At 41.3% G+C, this 18118-nt stretch overlaps 2 protein-coding genes across 5 annotated transcripts in view; both read right to left on the reverse strand.

The window, feature by feature from the left end:
- Nucleotides 1-18118, reverse strand: part of LRRC8D (leucine rich repeat containing 8 VRAC subunit D) — a 174721-nt gene that overhangs the window by 143275 nt on the left and 13328 nt on the right. The window lies entirely within an intron of this gene.
- Nucleotides 1923-18118, reverse strand: part of LRRC8C (leucine rich repeat containing 8 VRAC subunit C) — a 40806-nt gene continuing 24610 nt past the window's right edge. For all 4 annotated transcript variants that reach the window (XM_074961363.1, XM_074961361.1, XM_074961360.1 and 1 more), the window contains exons 2-3: nucleotides 11245-11386; nucleotides 1923-8700 (exon numbers count right to left, since the gene is read on the reverse strand). In XM_074961363.1, the coding sequence (XP_074817464.1) occupies nucleotides 6439-8700; nucleotides 11245-11382 (2400 nt within the window). In that variant the 5' untranslated portion in view covers nucleotides 11383-11386 and the 3' untranslated portion in view covers nucleotides 1923-6438. The remainder of the gene's footprint in view (nucleotides 8701-11244; nucleotides 11387-18118) is intronic.

The following is an 18118-nucleotide window of genomic DNA, read 5'->3' on the forward strand; positions in this document are numbered from 1 at the left end:
CCAATGCCCCCTCAACCCCACACGTGGCTAACTTCGGGGAGGATTTCTTTTCAGCCACAGGCAAACTGCCCAGTAGGAATGGCCACCTCTGAATGTCCCCTTAATTAAATTCCCCTATTTCAACCAGGTTACCATGAACGAGATCACTCTCCTGAGGATAACACAGAGAGATAAAGAATGGATGTTGCTTGAATGCCAGCAAACACCAGGACCATACGCTGCCAGGCTTTGTCATGCAATGATACCAGATTACTTGCTACCAGCATGGCGTGGTAAAGCGTCCCACCATGGAGGATGGAATAAGGCTGCTCTCCCCAGAAACCTTCTGCAACGGCTTTTAGAGTACCTTCAGGAGAGCTTCATGGAGATGTCCCTGGAGGATTTCCGCTCGATCCCCAGACACGTTAACAGACTTTTCCAGTAACAGTACTGGCCATGAATGCATCCCAAGTCCTCAGGGCTACTTAATCATTAAAAAATGCTTGCTTTTATAACATGTATTATATTTTAAAAGGTACACTCACCAGAGGTCCCTTCTCCGGCTTCGTTGGGTTGGGAGGGTATTTCAGTCAGGGTAATAAAAAGATCCTGGCTGTTGGGGAGAACGGTGTGCTATGTACTCTCTTCAAGCTCATCCTCCTCCTCCTCATCTTCCCCGTCCGCAAAATCCTCAGGTATGGCGGAGAGTACCCCATCATCGGAGTCCACGGACAGGAGTGGGGTAGTGGTGGCGGCCCCCCCCCCTTAGAATTGCATGCAGCTCAGCGTAGAAGCAGCATGTTTGGGGCTCTGTCCCGGACAGTCCGTTTGATTCTTCGGTTTTCTGGTACACTTGTCTGAACTCCTTAAGTTTCACGCAGCACTGTGTTGCATCCCTGCTGTAGCCTCTGTCCCTCATGGCCTCGGAGATTTTTTGAAATGTTTTGGCATTTCGTCTTTTGGAACGTAGTTCTGATAGCACGGATTCGTCTCCCCATACAGCGATCAGATCCAGTACCTCCCATTCGGTCCATGCTGGAATGCTTTTTCGATTCTGGGACTGCACGGTCACCTGTTCTGATGAGCTCTGCATGTTCACCTGTGCTGATGATCTCACCTGGCCAAACAGGAAATGAGATTCAAAAGTTTCTGGGGCTTTTCCTATACACCTGGCCAGTGCATCCGAGTTCAGAGTGCTGTCCAGAGTGGTCACAATAGTGTACTGTGGGATAGCTCCGGGAGGCCAATACCTTCGAATTGCATCCACACTAACTCTAAGTCACAAAGACGATGCCGATTTCAGCACTAATCCCCTCATTGGGGAGGAGTACAGAAATCGGTTTGAAGAGCCCTTTATGCTGAAAAAAATGGCTTCGTTGTGTGGACGGGTACAGGGTTAATTCGATTTAATGCTGCTAAATCCGAGAAACTAGTAGTGTAGACCAGGCCTAAGAGTCCAAGACCCTTTAACAAGGTGGAGGCCACCAATACGCATGCCCATGACTTTGGATAGGTACATTTTATAAATAAAGTAATAAAATATAAATCAGATGCAAGAACCAAAATCCTCTTTCCTGAAATGCAGTCACAGTAGGTTGCATGTTGGCAGCCTGTTAACAGCCTGCAGCAGCATTTCAAAATAACCATTCAAGAGAATTGGAGAGAGGAATACTTTAACCAGCTGAAACTACACAGGGAATCAGGGTAATTCCATGCTGCCAACCTCAGCTGGAATTTAGTCTGGACACAGAAAAGCAGGATATGAAAATATTACAAATAAAATGGAGCACTGTATATACACTGTTTAATTACAAGTTTTGGGGCTGATGCAGGAATTATTGGGTGAAAATTTTATAACTTCTGTTACACAGGAGGTCAGATTAAATTATTATAAATCTTTAAAACCTTTTGATGTATTTCAAAAGTATATTCCCAACTCCTCAGCCCCCCAAAATCATTAAATCAAGGAAACGGTTATGATTGGTCTTTAGGTAAAACAGACATAGAAAAGAAAAATGTTTGCAAAACAAATAATCACATTACAGTCAGTCAATGTTTTAAATTACAAAAAAACAGTTTTTATTATTTTTTGTGTGTGTTCTTTAATGCAATATAACACTCGGCAGGCCTATTATCAATTAAGAAGTTTCTCACCACAGGATTAAGATGTTTGTCTAGTAAGTCAAATTTCAAAGATTCCCCTTGACAGTCTTACAGGTCTTGTCACCACTTAAGCACATGCATTAATGGAAGTGCTGGAAATATGAGATATGAGACTTGGAACAGGTGCTTTTCACTAGGGAATATGTACGAGCTAGTCAGACTGGCTAGATACAACAGGGGAAACAGACATATCCAGATTCTGATCATGCAATAGGTCTGCTTTTCAGGTTCAGTACACATTTTTAAAAATCAGAAGGTAGTTTTCTTATGTTTGATCCACCATCTGTTCTCTCTGTTTCTATAACTAAGAATGATTTGCATTTTCTGTAATGATGCAGAATGCTTTGTTTATATGAGGGAATTTTGTTAGTTACTTGGCACCTGTTTAATATAACTGGACATATATACTCATTCAAATCATGCCTATAGTGTTATCAATAAAAGGTCCATCCATTCTTACTAGATTACTGTAGTTCCCAGAAAGATTTTCCATAATCCATTGCAGGTAAATATACGTATGAGTAGTAAATGAATGGCTGAGTAAATATGGCACTTTTACATTTACATATGCAATCTTTCCTGGATTTCATATGGAATTAGGAAACAATCTTTTGTTAGCAAGAGCATTTCTAAAATACTGTAATTTGAAAATACATCCCACAGACTAGATATTAAGAAGTTTAGAAAAGCCAACAGGCCGTTTACCTGAGTTTGTTTCATAAGATTAAACTGATAACTGTGATTTGATATTTTATCATTCATTGTGATTCTAAGGGCTTGTCTAAACACAACTATACCGGTTTATCTACATCTGTATAATTAAAGCGATAAAACCTCCTCGTGTGGATGCCATTATACCAATATTAATGTGCTTACAGAAGTATAGCTACTCCCATACAGGAAGGGGAATAAGCTATACCAGTATAAAGCACGTTTATATCAGTATAACTGTGTCCACACTAGTGGTTCTCAGCCAGGGGTACACGTACCCTTGGGGGTACAAAGAGGTCTTCTGGGGGGTACATCAATTCATCTACATATTTGCCTAGTTTTACAACAGGCTACATCAAATGCACTAGCGAAGTCAGTACAAATTAAAACTTCAGACAGACAATGACTTGTTTATACTGCTCTATATACTATACACTGAAATGTAAGTACAATATTTATATTCCAATTGATTTTATAATTATATGGTAAAAATGAGAATGTAAGCAATTTTTCTTTCAACTAGTGTGTTGTGACGCTTTTTTATTTTTATGTCTGATTTTGTAAGCAAGTAGTTTTTAAGGGAGGTGAAACCTGGGGTATGCAAGACAAATCAGACTCCTGAAAGGGCACACTAGTCTGGAAAGGTTGAGAGCCGCTGCATTAGAGGTAGTACTGGTACAACTGTAATAGATAAATAATCACATCCCTAACTGACCTAGTTATACCAGTACAAAAACTGTCTGTAGGCCAGGCCTTCAAAACTTTAGTTAAAAGGTGTGTGTAACTTCCATTCAGAATATACACTGCACTATACAAGGGAGACAATAGACGCAACATAAATCATGTTTTTGAAATGCTATATCTATAAATATAGACATTGTAAAGATTTTTTTTTTAAATCAACCCTAATGTAATCTCCTATTTCAGATCTAAGTAAGAGAATGATACGGATTCACTGATTTCTTGGACATTTTAAACAGTTTACATTCATCAGGAACTACAGCACTTGGGTTTACACAATTAGGTTAATACAAGCAATGAAACATTTCTCTCTCCCAAATCACATCCAGCTGAAGCACATTTGAAGCAGTCCTTGTAAGTGCATTCCATATAGGAATAAAAGTAGCCCTTGCAATAGCTACATCAGTTATAGAGCTAAACTTAAAAAGCTTGCTTTGCTTCCTTCACATCCAACCCATCTCGTTAATTATATGGAAAAAGTAAGTCAGACTTTGGTACTATGGCAAGTATTCTTACTGAACTACATAGTACACCCTGGATTAATGGGGGAAAAAAATATTTTTCTTCATCTCTCCCACCCCCATATGTCAGATTCTTAAAGCAACAACATGCTTTTGTACCAATACCCAAAACTTAAATTAACTGTAGTGCAAGCCACACAAGCAATACTGGCAACAAAGAGCAAATACCCTGACAACTACCTAGTAATTGTTTCACATAACTTTTAAAAATTAGCAGCCAAGCCCCTGCAATTTACAAACAGCATGACTGCCCTTTCAAAGGAAATATTTATTTCTAGTTATCTGCTAGCAATTATCCAGTGCCTGCATTGTGATTCAAACATACAGGGGAAGAGGAGACGCCCTGGGAAATTTTAAATTATTTTTTATTAGGCTTAAATTAGCTTTTGAACAGCACATAGAATTAAAATGGACAACACCTGCCAGACCTGCCCATGTAAGAGTAAATGGCAGGAGTAGTTGACAAAATAATTTAACATAGATTTAGCTGATAAAATTCCCAACCTGATATACTATTATGTCAGCCTATTACAGATTATTAAATTATTTAAAAAAGCAGGCTTCCAATTGTACAATTTTCAATTTAATCACTAGCTGAGAAATTAAAACAAATGTGATTTTCACCACCATCCTCTGCTATGCTGAGACTTGACATGTTAATATTAGATTCTTTTAATTTAATCTGGTTTCTGATAATCTTAAAGGCTCCTCTGCCAAGCCTGGTAATATGCTACCAGGCCCACTGCAGAGCTTCTTAGCTGCTGGAAGCATTTTTGTTTCCTGGTCAAAAGCTTCACAGACCAAAGATAACTGCAACGATCCTAAGCCCCAAACAGTTCAGTCATATGAGATGCCAAACACCCTGGTGTGAGGGGAAGATGTGTTGGGGGGAGGGGAGTGAATTCAATGGAAGTTGAAGGCACTCACCACTGTGTAAGAATAGGCCCTTGGTTGTGGGATGGGAGGGAGAGCGCCCTGACTGTGGTATTTCATCTTTACCTTGCAGAATGTAAAGATCTGGGTTGAGATTTTCAAAGCAGTGACTTAGTCACATACCTTCTGTTCAAATTAATGGAAGGTGGGAGGCTACATCTCCTTCTTTTAAAAAAATCTCAAACTTGAATCCTTCTAGGATTCAGAGTGGTAGCTGTGTTAGTCTGTATCAGCAAAAAGAACGAGGAGTACTTGTGGCACCTTAGGGACTAACAAAGTCTCTAAGGTACCACAAGTATTCCTCCTTCCAAGATTGACTCTCCTATACTACTTAGAAAATCTTAGCCTTACTCGTTCCGTTCTGAAGAATAACGACAGCAGATGTGCTCTGTTCAGCATACTGCATGAGATGGAGGCTGAGATTTTTAGAGGGGCATAAGGGAGTTAGGTGCCCACTAACTTTCAATGGAAGTTGTGCACCTAATTTCCTTAGGCCCCTTAGAAACTTTTCTAAGGCCATGTCTACACTACCCGCCGGATCGGCAGGTAGTGATCGATCTATTGGGGATTGATTTATCTCGTCTAGTGTAGACATGATAAATCGATCCCTGATCGCTCTGCCGTCGACTCTGGAACTCCACCATGGCGAGAGGCAGAAGTGGAGTTGATGGGGGAGCGGTGGCCGTCGATCCTGCGCCACGAGGACGCAAAGTAAGTGATTTTAAGTCCATCTAACATACGTCAACTTCAGCTATGCTATTCTAGTAGCTGAATTTGCGTATCTTAGCTCAATCCCCCGCCTAGTGTACACCAGGCCTAAATGACTTTGACCACTTGGGAGAATAGTTGGTATGTGTGGAGTCTCAACAAAAGGACATTTAATCAAGGTCAGGTTTTGTGAGGTACTGGGCACCTTCAATGCCCATTGATGAAAACAGGGATTGAGGCTGCTCAACATCCCACAGAATCAGCCCCTAGAAAATCAGATCCTAAGGTATTAACAATGGCCCAGGAGATGATACATTCATCTATTAAAAAATACGCTACTCAAGGTAGACAGCTGGAAGCACACTATCCTCTTTTAGCCAAAATTAAGAAACAGTTGATCTAACCATTAGCTTTTGCCAGTACAAAATAATTTTTCAGACACTTTTGTTATCAGGGCAAAATAAACTTTTAAATATTTTTAAACTGTGAAAAAATACAAGTAAATTTTTATTTAAAAATATATATATTCCTTACTCCACATTTGTTTGTACAGATAGTTTTGTGTTAAAAGGACAAAAGAAAAAATAAACACATCAATAAAGGCATATTCAGACTATCAAATTATTTATATAGTGTATTTGGTAGAAGCATCTTTCTGTAAAACTGAGTAAAAGGAAGTAAATTATTCAGCTTTCATCTGCTCTCTAATGTCAGAAGGCAAAGTTTCAAACAAAGTGTCTTCTACAACCAAGCCAGTCCGCTTCAAAGCCCTACACTCACCAAGTTCAGGCGGGAGAATTTCAAAGTGATTGCCTTTAATATCCAAATAGGAGAGGAATACTAAATTACCAATTTTAGGTGAAAGGACTGACAAATTATTTTTCCCAATCTTAAGAGTCTTAAGTTTTTTGCAAAAGTATAATTCATCTGGCACATTCTCCACTTTGTTACAAGTGATGGAAAAATACTGTAAACTTTGCAGCACTCCTATTTCCGGTGGAATAAATCGTATATCATTGTAAGACAAGTCTAAGTATCTGATTTTGTTGCATAGGAATAGGTGGGATGGAAGAACCTCTATTTTGTTGTGACTAAAGGAAAGACGCTCTAGGCTAGTGAGTTTCTTTATATGCTCTGGGATATATGTTATACTGTTGTACCACAGTTTTAGGATTGTAAGTTTTCTCAGATATTGAAAACTAACTATTTCTTCTATTGATTTGAGGTTGTTTTCCTTTAAATCCAATTCCTGGAGACTGAGAAGGCTAAAAACTGCATGAGGTATGCGCTCCAAATCACAGTGAACCAGCTCCAACTCAGTCAAGTTAACCATTTTCTTCAGGTTATTGAGCATCACTAATTTGGTGCCATCGTTATGAATACACATTTTTTGAAGATGACTTGAAACATCAACTGCTGATTGTGGGATTTTGGATACATTGCTTTTAATGTAGAGAATTTTAAGGCTTTTAAGTTCCCGAAAAGACTCAAGAGTAATGTTTTTGGAAATATCATGACTGAGAGAACCAATTAAATAGAGCTCTTCTAAATTTCTGAGCCCATACATCCAATGTGGAAGCTCTCTGATGTCATCAAACTTGACACTCAAGATCTTCAGATTTTCCTTCAGAAAAGCCAGGGCAGCACTGTGGATCTTCACAGAACACTGGTACAAAGAGAGCTCTTGGAGATTATCCAACTGTGCAATGGTTGCTGGTATCATAACATTATTAATTATTTCAAGTTTTAGAGACTGCAGCTCTGTAATTTCAAAAACTGTGTCTGGAAGTCCAGAAAGCATGAAGAGCTGCAGTTCTAGCCGGTTATATGCATTTGTTTGTAGCCTCTGTCTCAATTTATCCGCAGTCCATTCATTGTTTAAGTTCAGCTGTTTCAGCTTGTTTTCACTGACTTCAGACAGGAACACTGCAAATCTCTTTGAATAAAGAGGGTCATATTGATCTATCATGTGAAGCATAAAAGCAAAGTCATTCTTAACATCTGGGATATCATCAATTCCAGTCTCTTGCCGAACATATTCAAAGGAATATTCCTTTAGTGAACGATAGAACAACCAATATAAAGTGTAAAGGCATGTTAGTCCATAGATGCTTACAAAGCACAGGTAGCAGAAGGAAAGTTTAGAGAACAGATGTGCCATGGTATGATTACAGGAAAAATTCTTATATCCTGTCATGTCCTGTATGTCAACATTACAGTCTACTGTAAATTGAACTTCTGAAACTAGTGCACTATTGTAAGCAATAATGATAAGGAATTTAATAACTTTAAGTACAGTCTGACGAACATACATAGCATGGAGCAGATCACTTTCTTCAACGTGCAGTCGGAATTTCTTCACCTTTTCAAACAGTGCTTTTGCCTGTTCTCCTTCTTTTTTATCCAATGCCCCTGCCGTCCCCTTATCTACAACAAACTTTTCAGGTATCGATTTTAAAGACTGAGTCTTGACCAAAGTGCCTTCTGTGCTAGGTTGGATAGTATTTGACCTTGTTATGTTGTTCTTCCTGTTGTCCTTCTCTTCTGAGTCTTCCCCAGACACTTCAGATAAGGCCCTTGTTGTCCAGGGAGAATCAAAACATTTCCCCAGTATGGAAATGAAGTGTTCAATTTTTGAGCTTGATCCAGGGAATTTGAACCAGAAGTTACTACATAGCATGAATATCAGAGTATGTATAAGGACAAGGTAAGGGAAGTACTTTGCATACCAGTGCAGTGCACGTTCATAGCACATTTGGTTTATAAAGCTATACTGCTGAAGGTCTAAATCAGTCTTTAGTCCTTTCATTTCAACAGTGGCAGGAGTAGTGGATGGTTTGGGTGGAGGAAGTGGAGTTGTATTTGGGACTGCATTAGGAATGTGAGAGTGATTCTGTGAAGGCTGTATTCTTTTTGGAAGGCATATTATCTTGTCTTGCATGACCTGAAACACACAGAAAGATACACTTTCAAATTATGAAGAGATGATGCCTAATGTCATCACTGTTTGGATAATAGCATCAGCTAAATGTAATTTCTCCTTGACATACTCTATGCTGAGTACTAGTTCAGTGGTTAAGTCCATTATTATTTGTTATGTGCTAATCACACCCTTAATATATATGCTAAAAACTAGATTGTCTGACCTATTTAGTCATTTCCATACATAAAAAAAATCTTCCACATATAAACAAACCTATGAACATATAGCTCTGTCTTCGATTTCATGATCACTGCATGAATTTAGCACTAACCAATCAGATTTAAACCCACCACAAATACACACAGGGGTTTATTCTGCCTGAGTGCCCACACTTCCCATTGGCTTCAGCAGGAGCTGAGGGAGCATGCCACCTAGCAGGATTGGACCCCACCACTATTTTTTAACTGTCTCCAGCATGGTAACTGCTGAAACTTAGGCTATGTCTACACTTACCGGTAGACTGGCACTGCTGCAATCAATGCAGTGGGTGTCGATTTAGCAGGTCTGGTGAAGATATGGTAAATCAATGGGAGAGTGCTCTCCCACTGATTTGTGTATGCCACCTCCCTTAGAAGAGTAATGTAAGTCAGCAGGAAAGCATCTCCCATTGACACAGCGTTGTGTAGACATCGTGGTAAGTTGACCTAAGCTATGTCTACTTCAGTTATGTTATTCAATTAACTGAAGTCACGTAACTTGGGTCGACTTACCACGGTAGTGTAGATCAGGCTTTAGAAAGCTCCTTTACATACATTGAGCCAGATCCACAACTGGTATAAACTGGTATAAAGCTCCAGTGAAGTCAACAGAGTTACCCCAATCAACATCAGTTGAGGATCTGGCCCATTATCTTGAAATTGGGTTTACACATTTGTAACAAACAGGAATGTAAATATTTGTCTGTTTCATTTGCATTGTTTTCACACACCATTTCCCTTGTGGTTTATTCAGTCAAGCAGTTAAGTATGCAAGTGACTGAAACTATGCTTTGTTTATGTCAACAAACACTTGGCTGCTAGCCCAAAAAGTGCCCTTGTGAAGTGTGATTTTTGAACAAATATATCACATACTTACAGATCTTCTGTACACAGTAGAAGATATTTAAAAAATATAATACAAACAAACTTATAACTTACATCCTGCACAATTTGAGACATTTATCATTGAAATTCTGGAGCAAATTCCCTGCTGGTGTCAATGAGCAGAGCTCCACTGAAGTCTGCCAGCTTATGACAGCAGAGAATTTGTCCCTTTAACTTCACTTCCTAGGGAATGTGAGTTTCACATTACAGGTATTACTGGATCCAGCAGTGTCAGCTGGATCAAAATCCTGCTAAGAAAATGTGAATCGGTAAGAAACGGCATAGGGGTTAAACAGGAAATGATGAGACTTATTTCATATCAGTGACAGGAACGTAGGGCCAGATTGTGGCATGCTCTATAGGTCTATGCAGAGGAGAAGCAGCCTCTGCCGAGTCATTACTCCTGCATAGGTGGGCAAGCAGTAGGTAGAGCAAAGGCTGTGGGATGTATACTGCAAGAGGTATAATCCGAGCATAGGGTATGTCCTAACTGGAATGGGGAAAACTGGGAGATAGATCTGATTTGATAGGTAGTTCCTGGGTCTGCACAACTGTGCACTGCCTCCTACACAAAATCACAATTTAGGCGTTCCCCCCCCCCCTTTTTTTTGTTAATTAAAAGGGACACTGTTAATGTTAATGTGTCTACACTTTGATCTACTCTCAAACCTGGTGGAAAGATCCTTCAAATTTACAGATGTAAAAACAAAAAATATTCATGACCAAATATCTATATTGTTTTTAAACAACAGGTATTTTTGTGGAGCCCACCATACATAATGCTTTCTGCTCCTCATCAGGTTTTGGCTCTGTAGCAATATTTAACTAACCCAGCAGTTAACATCAATTGTTTATGTACCAAGCATCCTCGAAATGTTTTGGCATGGAGGAGGCAGTTATTAATTATGGGTGGTTATGAATAAAATAAGCATATTCATTTCAGCTCTATTCAAAACACAGGGAGAAAAATAAAATTTGTGTGTGCCAAATGAGAAAAGACAAAAATATATTTTAAGCCCCTTAGAAAGCTGTAAATAATAAAGAGGGAAAAACAAGAATTTAACTCTACAGTCAGGCCTGCTTTGCAAAATTGTTATGAAAATTGACCAGGTTAGGCACAAAATCTACTCACCCTCCTTTGCCATGACTGAGGATCATTAAAAAACAAATGGGCCAATTCCTCAGCTGGTGCAAACCAATATAGTTCCACTGATTTCTGATTTTCAGCAGCTATGGATCTGGGCCATGATATTTTATTCATCTGTTCAAACAAATTACTCATCTGGGCCAGCAGATTTTGGCATTGCTGTCAGTGACTACAGTGAAAACAAAACTTGATAATGGTCTTCTGAAGAAGGCTCTGTCTGGCGTTTTTTCAACACCCCTGACAACATGCTTTTAAGTTATACTTCGTTTAATTTACCTGTAATGTACATCCAAAGACACCAATCATCAGCATGGCTACTGAGAGATAGTCTGTAAACACATCCCACCATGGCTTCAGTACTCTGAATGCCGGCTGCTGTTCAGAGAACTGACGAAATTCGGTGACAGGAATCATGTTTCTGAAAGATAGTCAAGCAAGGCTGGTGTTTAGTCATTTCATGCTATCTTCCTCCATTCCATATGACTCATGGAAAAAGATATTTGACTCACTGGGTGAAAAAAAGAAGAAGCTATTTTGACCTTCTACAATCATTAGGCATTCCATGCTTCCCATACTTCCCTCCCAGTGCCTTGGACCTAAAAATGGGCATAATAGTCACCTCACAAGGGTGTTTCTGTATTATTCATTCATGGCTATAATGTGTTTGGAGATCCTTGGATAGAAGGCACCCTAAGCATTAGTTACATTAACATATTGTCTTCTTAAATCCTTCAGACTTCATACACTGTCAATGAAACCACTACAACTGAAGCATTACTTCACAAAACCATATTAAAAGTCAGTTATTTATCAGGCAGTGTCGGTATCAATAGGCCTGCACTGATGCCCAGTTTGTTGCAGTAATGGTGATGCTATACGGCTCTCTTTATGAAATTACACCCAGCCAAGAGAGTCCCTTCTGATATCTGTGTGCTTATCTCACAAAAACTCAGCAGAGAAACCAGGGAAAAGTGCTTCTTCAAAAGAGGAAGAGCTGGTATGAGTGATTAATAGGACAAACCTTCTCTAGGCACAAAGCTCTAAAGATATAGAGCAGGTTGCACAGAGGAGCCAAGAGGCCAGTGAAGAAGCTTGGCAACATGTGACCTCCAGAAGAGGTAAGCGGAATGTCCGGGTTCCAGTAACACAGACACAGGTAACCAACCGCTTTCATGTTCTCTCCACAGGTACCATTGCGGAGAGTGGACCAGATGATATGTCTGGGGGGAGAAAGCAGAAGGAGACTCTGCTGGTTGGAAGGCATGAGATGCGATGTCCTGAGGTTGGGGGTTCCACGACCACCACTCCCAAGAGGAGAAGGCGGGTGGTGGTGGTCGGGGACTCTCTCCTCCGGGGGACTGAGTCATCTATCTGCCGCCCTGACCGGGAAAACCGAGAAGTCTGCTGCTTGCCAGGGGCTAAGATTCGCGATGTGACGGAGAGACTGCCGAGACTCATCAAGCCCTCGGATCGCTACCCCTTCCTGCTTCTCCACGTGGGCACCAATGATACTGCCAAGAATGACCTTGAGCGGATCACTGCGGACTACGTGGCTCTGGGAAGAAGGATAAAGGAGTTGGAGGCGCAAGTGGTGTTCTCGTCCATCCTCCCTGTGGAAGGAAAAGGCCTGGATAGGGACCGTCGAATCGTGGAAGTCAACGAATGGCTACGCAGGTGGTGTCGGAGAGAAGGCTTTGGATTCTTTGACCATGGGATGGTGTTCCATGAAGGAGGAGTGCTGGGCAGAGACGGGCTCCATCTTACGAAGAGAGGGAAGAGCATCTTTGCCAGCAGGCTGGCTAACCTAGTGAGGAGGGCTTTAAACTAGGTTCACCGGGGGAAGGAGACCAAAGCCCTGAGGTAAGTGGGAAAGCGGGATACCGGGAGGAAGCACAGGCAGGAATGTCTGTGAGGGGAGGGCTCCTGCCTCATACTGGGAATGAGGAGCGATCAACAGGTTATCTCAAGTGCTTATATACAAATGCACAAAGCCTTGGAAACAAGCAGGGAGAACTGGAGGTCCTGGTGATGTCAAGGAACTATGACGTGATTGGAATAACAGAGACTTGGTGGGATAACTCACATGACTGGAGTACAGTCATGGATGGTTATAAACTGTTCAGGAAGGACAGGCAGGGCAGAAAAGGTGGGGGAGTAGCACTGTATGTAAGGGAGCAGTATGACTGCTCAGAGCTCCGGTACGAAACTGTGGAAAAACCTGAGTGTCTCTGGATTAAGTTTAGAAGTGTGTGCAACAAGAGTGATGTAGTGGTGGGAGTCTGCTATAGACCACCGGACCAGGGGGATGAGGTGGATGAGGCTTTCTTCCGGCAACTCACGGAAGCTACTAGATCGCATGCCCTGATTCTCATGGGTGACTTTAATTTTCCTGATATCTGCTGGGAGAGCAATACAGCGGTGCATAGATAATCCAGGAAGTTTTTGGAAAGCGTAGGGGACAATTTCCTGGCGCAAGTGCTAGGGGAGCCAACTAGGGGGGGCGCTTTTCTTGACCTGCTGCTCACAAACCGGGTAGAATTAGTGGGGGAAGCAAAAGTGGATGGGAATCTGGGAGGCAGTGACCATGAGTTGGTTGAGTTCAGGATCCTGACGCAGGGAAGAAAGGTAAGCAGCAGGATACGGACCCTGGACTTCAGGAAAGCAGACTTCGACTCCCTCAGGGAACGGATGGGTAGGATCCCCTGGGGGACTATCATGAAGGGGAAGGGAGTCCAGGAGAGCTGGCTGTATTTCAAGGAATCCCTGTTGAGGTTACAGGGACAAACCATCCCGATGAGTCGAAAGAATAGTAAACATGGCAAGCGACCAGCTTGGCTTAATGGTGAAATCCTAGCGGATCTTAAACATAAAAAAGAAGCTTACAAGAAGTGGAAGGTTGGACATATGACCAGGGAAGAGTATAAAAATATTGCTCGGGCATGTAGGAAAGATATAAGGAGGGCCAAATCACACCTGGAGCTGCAGCTAGCAAGAGATGTCAAGAGTAACAAGAAGGGTTTCTTCAGGTATGTTGGCAACAAGAAGAAAGCCAAGGAAAGTGTGGGCCCCTTACTGAATGAGGGAGGCAACCTAGTGACAGAGGATGTGGAAAAAGCTAATGTACTGAATGCTTTTTTTGCCTCTGTTTTCACTAACAAGGTCAGCTCCCAGACTGCTGCGCTGGGCATCACAGAATGGGGAAGAGATGGCCAGCCCTCTGTGGAGATAGAGGTGGTTAGGGACTATTTAGAAAAGCTGGACGTGCACAAGTCCATGGGGCCGGACGAGTTACATCCGAGAGTGCTGAAGGAATTGGCGGCTGTGATTGCAGAGCCCTTGGCCATTATCTTTGAAAACTCGTGGCGAACGGGGGAAGTCCCGGATGACTGGAAAAAGGCTAATGTAGTGCCAATCTTTAAAAAAGGGAAGGAGGAGGATCCTGGGAACTACAGGCCAGTCAGCCTCACCTCAGTCCCTGGAAAAATCATGGAGCAGGTCCTCAAAGAATCAATCCTGAAGCACTTACATGAGAGGAAAGTGATCAGGAACAGTCAGCATGGATTCACCAAGGGAAGGTCATGCCTGACTAATCTAATCGCCTTTTATGATGAGATTACTGGTTCTGTGGATGAAGGGAAAGCAGTGGATGTATTGTTTCTTGACTTTAGCAAAGCTTTTGACACGGTCTCCCACAGTATTCTTGTCAGCAAGTTAAGGAAGTATGGGCTAGATGAATGCACTATAAGGTGGGTAGAAAGCTGGCTAGATTGTCGGGCTCAACGGGTAGTGATCAATGGCTCCATGTCTAGTTGGCAGCCGGTGTCAAGTGGAGTGCCCCAGGGGTCGGTCCTGGGGCCGGTTTTGTTCAATATCTTCATAAATGATCTGGAGGATGGTGTGGATTGCACTCTCAGCAAATTTGCAGATGATACTAAACTGGGAGGAGTGGTAGATACGCTGGAGGGGAGGGATAGGATACAGAAGGACCTAGACAAATTGGAGGATTGGGCCAAAAGAAATCTGATGAGGTTCAATAAGGATAAGTGCAGGGTCCTGCACTTAGGATGGAAGAATCCAATGCACCGCTACAGACTAGGGACTGAATGGCTAGGCAGCAGTTCTGCGGAAAAGGACCTAGGGGTGACAGTGGACGAGAAGCTGGATATGAGTCAACAGTGTGCCCTTGTTGCCAAGAAGGCCAATGGCATTTTGGGATGTATATGTAGGGGCATATCGAGCAGATCGAGGGATGTGATCGTTCCCCTCTATTCGACACTGGTGAGGCCTCATCTGGAGTACTGTGTCCAGTTTTGGGCCCCACACTACAAGAAGGATGTGGATAAATTGGAGAGAGTCCAGCGAAGGGCAACAAAAATGATTAGGGGTCTAGAGCACATGACTTATGAAGAGAGGCTGAGGGAGCTGGGATTGTTTAGTCTGCAGAAGAGAAGAATGAGGGGGGATTTGATAGCTGCTTTCAACTACCTGAAAGGGGGTTCCAAAGAGGATGGCTCTAGACTGTTCTCAATGGTAGCAGATGACAGAACGAGGAGTAATGGTCTCAAGTTGCAATGGGGGAGGTTTAGATTGGATATTAGGAAAAACTTTTTCACTAAGAGGGTGGTGAAACACTGGAATGCGTTACCTAGGGAGGTGGTAGAATCTCCTTCCTTAGAGGTTTTTAAGGTCAGGCTTGACAAAGCCCTGGCTGGGATGATTTAACTGGGAATTGGTCCTGCTTCGAGCAGGGGGTTGGACTAGATGACCTTCTGGGGTCCCTTCCAACCCTGATATTCTATGATTCTATGATTCTTCACTCTCTTTTCTTTTAGAAAACAGTGGAAAAATCGATCCCTTTAAATTATATGACCCGCACTTATCAGTGGAACACTGTACTTTAGGTATCCTTTACCTGACAGCATCACAGTGCCCATAAGTGTCACTCACAGGAAAGACTCTTGAGCAAGAGCTAAAGCATGTCATAAATTGGTTTTTCTTCAGTACTGGAATCTGCACTATTTTATGGCCATTGCTAGGAAGATTCCTTCCTTCCTTTTCTTTATTTCCAGAACAAATCTAAACAATTTTGGAATGCTATTCCTTCAGATTTTATTTTAAAATTATTATTTTTCTACAAAAACTCAGATATATTTTTTAAAGAATATATAAATACAATGTTAGTCTATTAGATGCCACTTAAGTGATCCCTGATAAAGCTTTGCTATTTACATGACTGTCAGCTCAGTCATTGGAAACTGGCATTTTGCTGATAACAGAAGTACTGCCAGCTCCAAACATTCAAAAATCCCACAGATCATGAGAATGGCTTCAAAATCATTTTTTGTTTTGTTTTGATAACAACTTTGGGGGGGGGTGATTTTTTTGTGGGATGTTTTTTATTTTTGGGGCGGAGAGGTGATATGTCTTCTCGCATCAGATCCTGTAGGCTTCACATTTTCAAGCTTTTCTCCACAACTCTGAGGGGTAGATTTTTTTTTTTTAAACCAAAGTTGAGATTCTCACACAATCTTATGACTCCAGAAGGAAAGCTTTAAGAAAAGCGCCTAATGTCATGAGAGTTGGCAACATACAGCAAGAAGTGCACTGAGCATAGGAGTGGATGGGATGGGAAATCATTCTGCACTGAAATCAGTGGGAAGCCCAGGTAAATTTGAATTCTGCTTTCTCTATGTATTTTTAAGTTTTGTTTTATCGTAACTGTGTTTGATTAATTTATAGGCAGGTAACTGATGAGGAATTTAGATGAAGACATATAGTCTATGCCACTACAAGGAAATGCTCCTAGGATCTCCTTCCCTTCCCCTCCTACTATATTGGATAATGAGCATATGTAGTCTGACCCTCCACTAGCTGGAATGTCAGAACTACTCCAGAGCACATGACCACATCACTGTGTTGTTGGTGGTCCACAGACGATGAGGGAGAATCTCCATGGGGAAAATCTCTCGCATCCTCTATAGCAGGTCTATCTGTGGAGAAGGATGATCTGAGTCTACCTAAGCAACAATACTTGAACACACTGAAAATTTTCAGATGCAATGTTTTTCTGTCAGAAAATGTCATATTGAAACATTCTGTGGGAAACGTCAAAATTCTGGCTTTTTGTTCTGATTTGGAACAAAAATTTGGAATGTTAGAATTTCCCACAGAATGGAAATTTTTGTCCAAACCAGCGCCAGATAATACTTAGCCCCGTTATTGTTGCACAGTAGAAAGTTTATACATTGGTTACTTTAAAAATGGAAACAGACCAACTGATCTTTTTAAATCAAGATCTATAGCACCTGAAAATTAGTAACCATTCTTTCAGACTAGAGAACCTCACCAGGGAAGAAAAGCAAAATATTGATATGAAGAGGGAAAAAATTACCATTAAAAAAACTTGTCAGGGGTGAGTCAATCTAGTGTTTAGTTTGTTGTGACAACCATATCAGAATGTTATTTAAGGCCCTGTTCAGCATTCTTTACTCAATATATGGTCCCAATGGTGGAAGTGAATGAACTAATGAACAATAATGACAGTATACAATGAATACAAGGAACAGGAATTGAATTGAACTGAATAGAATACAAAGGGTGTCCTTTGTACATAGAGTGGGGACTTTCTACACTTGATCCTTCTTTTGCAATATTTTGCAAACATGGATATTTGCAAGATTCAGATGGAGACTGGTCACAAAGGTATGGGATATTTGAGCCATTTTCTGTCATTTTCTCAAGAAACTCAATCATTTCTAATGGCAGGCTACCTTTGTGGCACCAGAAATCACAGCAGAGGCCTGTAAGAAATTCAAAGGAAGGTATCTGTATTCTACAATGCTGCTGGATTGAATGATTGAACGAAAAGTGGATACATATAACTACCACTTCTTTTACAACAGTAGCTTGATTTTACACATTCCGCTTCTAGCCCTGTTGCCATGAAGATACCTTGGAATTCCATAAGCAGAGGATTCCAAAGCTTCAGAAAAACAGACTGCATGTTTATCTTTTTCAAAGAATTGCTAAAGAACTCCTCCAGACTGCACAAGGACTCTGACACTAAAGAAGTGTTACAATCAAACAGTATTTTATTCATAGATTCATTTCCAATCAGATAAAAGAAAAGGAGTACTTGTGGCACCTTAGA

The sequence above is a fragment of the Natator depressus genome, chromosome 8 (genome assembly GCF_965152275.1).
Source record: "Natator depressus isolate rNatDep1 chromosome 8, rNatDep2.hap1, whole genome shotgun sequence".
In the NCBI taxonomy this organism is placed as follows: domain Eukaryota; kingdom Metazoa; phylum Chordata; order Testudines; family Cheloniidae; genus Natator; species Natator depressus.